Source organism: Pistacia vera, unplaced genomic scaffold, assembly GCF_008641045.1.
Source record: "Pistacia vera cultivar Batoury unplaced genomic scaffold, PisVer_v2 Contig81, whole genome shotgun sequence".
Taxonomy (NCBI): Eukaryota; Viridiplantae; Streptophyta; class Magnoliopsida; order Sapindales; family Anacardiaceae; genus Pistacia; species Pistacia vera.
In genome coordinates, this window is record NW_022196679.1 from 70521 (window position 1) to 80118 (window position 9598).

The 9598-nt window shown below is 34.0% G+C and overlaps 1 protein-coding gene across 2 annotated transcripts; it reads left to right on the plus strand.

Annotated features, from left to right (window-relative positions):
- The first annotated feature begins 1825 nt into the window (after nt 1–1825).
- Nucleotides 1826–8572, plus strand: LOC116117445. 2 transcript variants are annotated; one of them, XM_031403467.1, is made up of 10 exons: nt 1826–2205; nt 2426–2841; nt 3061–3295; nt 4188–4357; nt 5405–5547; nt 5740–5917; nt 6038–6617; nt 7249–7361; nt 7824–8067; nt 8221–8572. In XM_031403467.1, the coding sequence occupies exons 2-10, from the start codon at nt 2651–2653 to the stop codon at nt 8446–8448; spliced, it is 2082 nt and encodes a 693-aa protein (XP_031259327.1). In that variant the 5' UTR covers nt 1826–2205; nt 2426–2650; the 3' UTR covers nt 8449–8572. The 2 variants fall into 2 exon arrangements, with proteins under 2 accessions (XP_031259327.1, XP_031259328.1); XM_031403468.1 differs by lacking the exon at nt 1826–2205 and having other exon boundaries at nt 2707–2841; nt 3048–3295.
- The last annotated feature ends 1026 nt before the right edge of the window (nt 8573–9598 follow it).

Genomic DNA, 9598 nt, shown 5'->3' on the forward strand with positions numbered 1-9598 from the left:
TCGGGGCTTTATTGAGGGAGCTCAATTAGTGAGCGATTTGGCAAGTGTAGTGAGTAGACCCAATACATGAATTCTATTGTGGGCCCAATCGAAATTGGGTTGTAGCTCTGAGCTCTGTTGAAGGTGTCTTTGTCTTTAGGTCTATTGAGATCAAGAACATTTTTTGGCCCTAACAAAGAGCTTATCACGAAAAGAGTTCATTGTAATTTTCCCCATAAGTATTATCGAATAATATTTCCTCCAATATATTTGAAATAACAAATTACACTGTGTGTTAGGATTTTGGTGTATGACGAATCAAGTGTAAATGTATTAATAAGATGATGGAAATTTTGTCATTGCAAATACTTGAACGTGATATATTATTTAGTAATATCTCGTAGAGAAATTGCAATTAACAGTTATAAAAGTTATATTTGTTTTATTTAAAAATCGGAGTGCGTTTGTTTCCCTATCCTATTTGTATTCCAAATCAAAATGCATATTTATTTCTCTATTCCCAAAATCTTATCTTACATTATTCAAATATTTTTAATTTTCAAATCATATCTCGTAATAATCATTCAGCTCTATCTAATAATAATATTTCTAAAATACTACTCTAAATAACTTTAAAACACGTTTGTTTCTCTATCTTATTCATATTCCAAATTAAAATGCATAATTTTTTAATTTTACTTCGTAATAACCATTAAACTCTACTTAACAATAATATTTCAAAAATACTACTCCAAATAACTAAAAGTTGTCCTTGTAATTTATTAGATTCCCAGATTCTTAGCTGTAGTAATATATTAAACTTCGTATCCCAAAAATTAATTAAATTTCTTCTAACTAAGATTAAATTTAATTAACAAAACTCCAATTCTCCGAACGACAAGTCTTATCCATCCACATAAAAAAAGACAAAAAATAATAATTATTGAAGTCACATATAACAATTATTAATGCTTTATGCGGAATTGCGGATAAGGAAGATCTCTCTCATTTTGGCAAACTTCTATTACAAGTTCGGTGTGCAACAAATTATATTTATTGAATGTATTTAATAAAATTGAATATTAGTAATAAATAATAATATACAAAATAATGGATATGTAGTTTTTAAAATGACCTAGAATATATAATTTGTAACAAGACATCAATGTGATTTTTATAAACCTATAATATAAAATTTGTAAAACAGAAATGTAAAATTTGTAATATATATATATATATATAGCAAAAATGTGTCACTATCCCATGTCATATTTAATATATCAATTTTTAATGTCACATAGTAATACACATTATTTAAAAGCATAAATTTGTAATGAAATTTTAAACGTATGACTTTAGTTTATTAAAAAAAAAAAAAAACCATATAACATTGTAACCATAATTATATATATATTTTTTTGTTAACCAGAATGTTTAAAGTAGTTTGTGTATACTTCAACTAATTTTTGAGATACATTAAATACCCTATACATCTAATGAGCTAAGTATCCATCCTGGAGGCTAAAAATTTTGTACATGACACAAATCAGAGTGGTTAAAATTAGATTTGTTATATTCTTATATTATAAGTTTCACATTAAACATCAGTGATTTGATTATATTATTTGATTGAATTAAAATGATTCATGTTTCACACATGAATTAAAATTTGAAGTTGATTTGGAATCGATCCACCAAGATCTCTGGTGGTAACTCATTCGCCAAAACTTAGATGTTAGGTGACCCAAAGTCAGAAACCAAAGTCTTTTACTTTTGTCCCTTCTAACCAATAAAAACTGCCCATGAGTCACTAACTCTGTACTATAGCTCCTCTGATCCTCGCCCGCATAAACACAACAGCACCAAACAGAGAAAGCTTGTTCGTGATAAATCAAAGTTCTTTAAACGTATCTCAATCTACAGCGCCTCTACGCGCCGAATCTTTGAGACTTTACCCAACTCGCTTCTTTTTTAGTTTTCAAGGAACCCCAGTTCACGCCAGAATCAATAAAGTCGAGTCGATTTTGTACAAGTTTATTTGGCCTCAAACTTGGTATTCTTTGCTTTGGCACCGCAAGTCATCTTTTGAGTTTTGCAATTTGGCGAAATGGGTTCGTGGCAAATGGTTCAATGAAGCAAACCCGGTTAGGGTTCGTGAAGTATTGGGAATCTCTTCAAAGCTGAGGTTGTTAGGATTTTAGGGGTTTTGATTCTACATTTTTTGAGGTGAGTTTTTAATAGTTTGGTTAGTCGAAGTTGTTGAGATTAGGTTTTTGGTGAAGATTGCCACTTCAGTTTTCAACTGTTTTGACGAGTTATTCACTTATTTGTGATCGGTTTCTAGTTATCAAATTTGACTCTTTGGTTTAATTGCATAAGCTGTTTAGCTGAATTGTGTGATGGTTTTGATTGGAAGTGGCATACATTTAATGAACTTCATTGGCAGGAACATAAACCTGAAGCAAGTCAGAGGAATAGTGGTGAACTAGATTGTTGGGGTTTTAGATAATAAGGTGTTTGGTGAGTTGTGTATTGTGGTTTTGTGGAAGGGATGCTGAGATTTACATTTTTGTTGGTAATGTGAGATTTTGCACCTGAATCCACTAACTCCTATTGAAAGTTGCGTTGTGGGTTTCATTGAGGTTGTTTTATAAAAGGGGAAGTTTTAGTGATGGCTGTGTCAAGCAAAACTAGAACTATGTTTGAGGGTCTAGTAGGAGATGGGTCATTCAAATGGTTGATTAGCAAGCGGACTTCATTTGATGAAGACTTTGAAGAGATGGGGAGGTCTCCATCTGGAGGGAGGAATTGGATAGCGGAGCTCTCGCCTGTTGCTAATATAATTGTTCGCCGATGCTCAAAGTAAGTGGGCTGCTTAATGTTTACGCTCTTTCCGTTGTGAATTATTTTATTTTTAAGTTCACACTCTCAATGTCTTGTTGTTGTTTGATTTGAAGTTATTGCGAGTGATAGGATTCCAGTGTGCCAGTAACTTAACCAACATTTTCTTGGACACTACTCATTTATCTCCATTTGCTTATAGATATAATCGTTCTTATAAAAACCAGAATAATGATGCAGAATACTTGGCATTCCCTCAAGTGAACTTCAAGAAAGCTTTAATAAAGAGGCTTCTGATTCAATAAAGCATCCATCACGGTATGCTAGGAACTTCTTGGAATACTGTTGCTTCAGGGCACTTGCACTTTCTACTCAAGTAACAGGTCATTTGGCTGATAAAAAATTTAGACGCCTAATGTATGATATGATGATAGCTTGGGAGGTCCCAGCAGCTTCAAGCCAACCTTTACTCAATGTAAGTTTTATTTGTTAAGATACTTGCTAATTAAGTTCAGGAACTTTCTTCAGTAATTGTTTAATTCGTGTCTTTCTCTCTGTTTGAAACACACTGAAATGCAAAATCCTCTCTGTCGCCCCCTTTCAATACACACACACTGATATCTTCTTCTCTTGGGAAATTTGAGTTTCACTCTCTGTTTGTTGGTTGAACATATAAATACCATGGTATAGAAACATAATATTGTTAATACTTGCCATGTAGTTGCAGTAGAAGTGAAGGCAATAATCTCTGATTTCAAATCATTGTAATTTCCCTGATTAAAATTTTTCTATATATTTATATTAAACTGGGCTTATTGTTCATCTAGGGTAAACTTCATGTTGCTTGTAGATTACCCCTTTGCTTACTATATCTTGCAGTTTGCTTTTGCAGGTTAATTTGCATAAATATAAGAATCAATCATGTTCTGTGGATTGATCTTGTATCTCTTAGATGTGTAGTGGGACACTTTGTTAAGAGAGCATGAGAGGGTAGAGAAAGGTGTAAAATATTTCCCAAATAATGTGGTAGAAGATGCATGCCTATATCTTTATCTTTCTCTGTATTGGTGACTGTCCATATACCAAGAAGGTCTGTAAGTCTTAGTGTTTTTACTCGCTAGTGAAACTTGCTATATGGGCTTTTACGGTCCTTATCTTTCTTTTATGTAGATATGATGGAATTGTTTAAGGTAGAGGATATATTTTATTGGTTGAAGATATATGTTACCCCTGTATGTCTGTCTACTTTTTATCTAGTTGTGTGCCTATGTGTATGAATGTATGATCATTGAGTTGGAATTATCAGGAGATCATTTTCTTTTAACTTGCAATTGATGCGGGTGTATATGGGCCTCATGTTTATTTAGGTGGATGAGGACGCTACGGTTGGGGTGGAGGCCTTCTCCCGAATAGCTCCAGCAGTTCCAATCATTGCCAATGTAATTATTTGTGAAAACCTTTTTGAGGTTCTCACATCTTCAACTGGTGGTCGGCTTCAATTCTCAGTCTTTGACAAGTACCTAACTGCACTAGAAAGGTAGGCAGCTCTCCATATAAATCTGTATCCTGATCCCTTCTTACTTAAAACAAAGACACAAATTGATGACCTCTTTTTCTCTTTGCTTTGGTGAAAAGAAAAGTTGCATACTTGTATGGTAGTTTTGCATTATATTTTTTGAGATTAGTATTGATTTATAGCATGCAATTGTTGTTACTTAATACTGAAGAAACATTGTAAGAAGCGTGGCAACCTTCCCATGAGAAATGCTGATTAAGATGGATCTTAACGTCAAGAAATTATCATTAGTAAACTGCAATGGTGTTTGTTTAGTTGTTTCATATAGTAGCTCCATTCTATGTTAATGTTTCTTCTTTTTCTTTTTTCAATTATATTAAGTATGTGGAATTGTCATAGTTTTTTCATTATCAAGTTTGTGTGCTTTTGTTAGAAACCCCAAACTTCACCTGCAAAAGATCACTCACAAACAACAACCCAAACCACTCCGAAACTCCAATAGTCAATAACCCAGAAATTCCAGTCACACCAGAACAATTTAATCACTTCAAAACAATTAAAGAACACAAGCAATACTAAATAACCTCAATTTATATATAGAATAGCAACTTTGTAACAACACTACTCCAATAACAGTTCATCTACGACTACAATTCAGCATAACAGAAGATAAACATAAACCAAACCATTTAAGATAAATTTGCTAAGAACAAAGAAACCCGCTGGACTTCGAGGGCCAGCACCTCCCCAACCCCTTTCCCTTTTTTACTATTTTCGAATGATCCTAGACAGATCCCTCACATTCTCTTTTATTCTTCGTACTCTCTTACTATAACCGAATTCAGCTCCCCATCAATCATCACTTGCCACTTGTCACTCTCATAAACCTAATACCACCCATACACTCACGCATACAGCCTGACAATTAGTCCCTCATCCCTTTTTTACACCTTTATATTTCCTCCCATACACTAATGTGTTGTTGGTCTCATCAGCTTTATGGTAGCATATCTTCAATCAATAGCTGCACATATCTAGCCATGATATTTGAATTGTCAATCTCTATAGAGCAATAAAAAAGATGAAGACCCAATCAGACTCGTCTATTCTATCTGCCCTTCGATCGTCAAGAGGAGAAAAGATTCTGGAAGTAGATGGGACAGTGACCACCCAGCCAGTTCTAGAGCACGTGGGAATATCTACATGGCCAGGTTGGTTCATTGGATGAATAATATTTGTTTATATGAACTTTTTTCCTTTTTCCTCTTGAAAAATTGAACCTTTGTGATAGAATATTGGATTTCTTTGGTTTCTATGTGTGTACATTCTGATTCATGCTTTAAGGAAGAAATACATAAATAAGTTATGTTGACCTACCTCCATTTATCTGTACATCTATGTAGGTCGATTGACTCTGACAGATCATGCACTATATTTTGAAGCTCACCGTGTTGTATCGTATGAGAAGGCAAAAAAATATGATTTATCTGAAGATCTAAAACAGGTTGTTAAGCCTGAATTGACGGGTCCGTGGGGTACTAGACTTTTCGACAAGGCAGTCTTTTATAAATCAACTTCCCTGTAAGGCATGCTGCATGTTAATTTCTTGTTCAAATGTTTATATGTTATGCCATTTTTACTAACTGAAAGCTTCTCTTAAACTTCTGTAGTAGTTAACTCTGAATTATGTTTCTCCTGTAGATCAGAACCAATTGTCTTAGAGTTTCCTGAGCTTAAAGGGCATACTCGTCGTGATTACTGGTTAGCAATTATCAGGGAAATTTTATATGTTCACAGATTTATAAATAAGTTCCATATCAAAGGAGTTGAGCGGGATGAAGTACTTTCAAAGGCTGTACTTGGAATTCTAAGAGTACAAGCCATTCAAGAAATTAGCACTGCAAATTCTGTACGCTGTGAGAATCTCCTCATGTTTAACCTATGTGATCAGCTTCCAGGTGGAGATTTGGTTCTGGAAACTCTTGCAAACATGTTATCTGTAAGGGAATTAGACCGGACTAACAGTTCCAGAGCTGGAGGTGAAATGTACTCAATCTCAGCGTTGGCTATGATTTCTAACTTAGGGTTTGTGTTTGGACCAAATTCAAGTAATCCCAATGAGGCTGGGCTTGTTGTGGGTGAGATAGCTGTTGGAGAGATGAGTTCACTGGAAAGAGCTGTTAAGGAGTCTAAAAACAGCTATATGAAAGTTGTGAAAGCACAAGAAACAGTTGATGGAGTTAAAGTAAATGGCATTGACACAAATTTGGCAGTCATGAAGGTATGTGGTTTTGCATCTCAACTTTGCAAATTTTACTCATTATAAATTCTCCCTTTCTTCCTATTTCTTCAAATCCCCTTTTCTGCTGATTGTTATTTTAAGATGATTAGTTGTTTGGAAAGTTGGAATTGAATTTTGGTTGCTGTCATTTATCTGGCCAAAAGATCTATATATGACATCTTTATCTCTTGCTAGTTGCTTGTGTGTGCGCATGCATGTGGATTATGATGCATGAATATAGTTAATAACAGACTGTACAAGTTGAAGGATCAACAAGGCTTTAATTTAACATTATGAGTAACGAGAAGAAGGTTGGAATTATATGGCATGATTTTCTTCATTGATAAGCTCCGTAATATACAGCAGTGAGGTAAGTTATCGGCAATATCCTAGGACTAATTCAAATATATTTGAATATTTACACTTTGAATGACAACTGAAATAAATAAGACTAAGTCAGTGATAATCACAAAGAAGACCGAGTCAGTGATAATCGCAAAGAGATCTCTATTAGTTCACAACATAAATCTGACTCTACCTTCCCTTTTTCTTTATGTAAACATACCTCCAATTTGTATACCTTATTGCCTCATGGTATCTTCTTAGTGCCTGACTTTTGCTGTATTTGCAGGAATTACTTCTTCCTGTTATGGAAGTTGGACAGTGGCTTCTTTCTCTGGCATATTGGGATGATCCTTGGAAGTCTTCAGTTTTCTGTTTGGTTTTTGCATTTATCATTTGCTGGTAAAACACATATTTAAATAACTTATATTTGGCATTACTTTATGGGCATTGGCATTATTTTTGTTCTTTTTTATTACTGCATACCCCACCTTGTCCCATCCCTTTACTAATGTCATGCCCCAAGTGTCTTTGCAATCTGGATGATGAAAATTTCTTTGACATGATGACCATAGACCTTTTGGGAGGTTAGCGAGTGTTAGATGAGGTGATCATATAATCAAGAATTTCCATTGCAAACTGGCTTTAAATAATTGTCAAAAAAGAGAGAAAAAATGACAAAAGGGTCTGAAAAAAAATTGTTAACATAAGGAAGTCGAAGCTAACTGTTGATTCTGATTGTTGAGAGGTGTTATGACACTTAAGAGTGCTGTGAAATGTATCTTTCACTTTTAAGAGCCCTTAGTTCTTGCGCAAATCACCAGAAGGTAGATTTTCTGAGAATTCATTTGATTTGCATTGTAGGGGATGGCTGGGTTATGCTTTGGCATTGATGCACATCTTTTTCGCGATCTTTATGATACTCACAAGATTCTTTAACCAAGGCAAGCCTGTTGATGAAGTTAAAGTAATAGCACCACCACCTATGAACACAATGGAGCAGCTCTTGGCTGTTCAAAATGCAATTTCTCAAGTTGAACAGCTCATCCAGGAGAGCAATGTCTTTCTTCTTAAGCTGCGTGCCTTGCTGCTCTCGATTTTTCCTCAGGTTTCGCACTTTTCATCTTTACTGATCCTTCATTTCTATTTCAAGCATTGCAAAACTATTTGTCAGGGTAGAGATCATACCTTTTTATGTTCAATTCATTTTCCTTTTTTGGTAATGTGCCAACGCTTATTTGATTGGATGTTTTTGTTCCAGGCAAGTGAGAAATTTGCACTTACCCTTTTGGTAACAGCATTGATTCTGGTCTTTGTGCCCTGTAAGTACATAGCTGCACTGATATTTTTGGAGACATTTACTAGATATTCTCCTCCAAGGAAAGCAAGCACGGAGAGATGGATGAGGAGATTGAAAGAATGGTGGTTCAGCATACCGGCGGCACCTGTAATTCTGGAAAGAGATAAGGAAGACAAGAAGAGGAAGTGAAAGTACATTTGTACAAGTACATGTTTGTAAAGTAATGTTTTGTTGGTTACCACTGTCTCAGTTGTGAAGTGTAAATTTCAACAATAATATGAAAGAAGAAACATAATAACCCACATCAATAATACAATCAATTCCTTAATTATGTGCTCGCTGTTATATATATATATATATATATTCAGTCTGTAGTGTGGATGTTTTGAAGTTCTTAAGAGTACGGACCCAATGTGAGCGATCAGTCGTTGAACTCTGATTTTGCATTTTGTGAAGTTAGCTATTCGTTATTAGTCTTTGATCTGCACTTTAAAATTCCGGAGTATTTGTACCAGAAATATACTGGTATATAGACGAAATATATAGTTTTTTAGGTAAAAGGTAATTTTATAAAGAATAACGAATTACATCTTTGAAGGGGCGTACCCCAAGCACTTCAACCCTTGCGACAGACAAAAGACGAACAAACGCAAAAGGCTAGGATATACAGTCCTATACACAACAGCCTGCAACCAAAGGAAACAGGAGAGCATATGCAAAAACAAGCCACCTTAGCCCAGAAAATCAATAACCAACCAGAACAAGCAGCAGCCAGCAGTAGAGCCTCCAATAGATTAACTATAGTTAAATTCATATAAAAAAACAAAGCGGACAGATACATTTTTTTTTTCGTTCACTTTCAATCCTCATGATTAGTGAAATTACATTCAACTCTAAAAAATCATCACAAAAATATTATCATTAAAATAAAAATTTCATTCCAAAATCCAATCTCCAAACGACAAGTCTTATCGCATCCACATAAAAAAAGACAAAAAATAATATTTGAGAGTCATATAACAATTATTAATGCTTTATGCGGAAGGAAGATCTCTCTCATTTTGGAAACTTCTATTACAAGTTCGGTGTGCAACAAATATATTTATTGAATGTATTTAATAAAATTGATATTAGTAATAAAATATAATACAAAATAATGGATGTAGTTTTTAAAATGACCAGAATATATAATTTGTAACAAACATCAATGTGATTTTTTAAAACCTATAATATAAAATTTGTAAACAGAAATGTAAAATTTGTATATATATATATATCTATATAAATGTGTCACTATCCCATGTCATATTTAATATACAATTTTTAATGTCATAGTAAT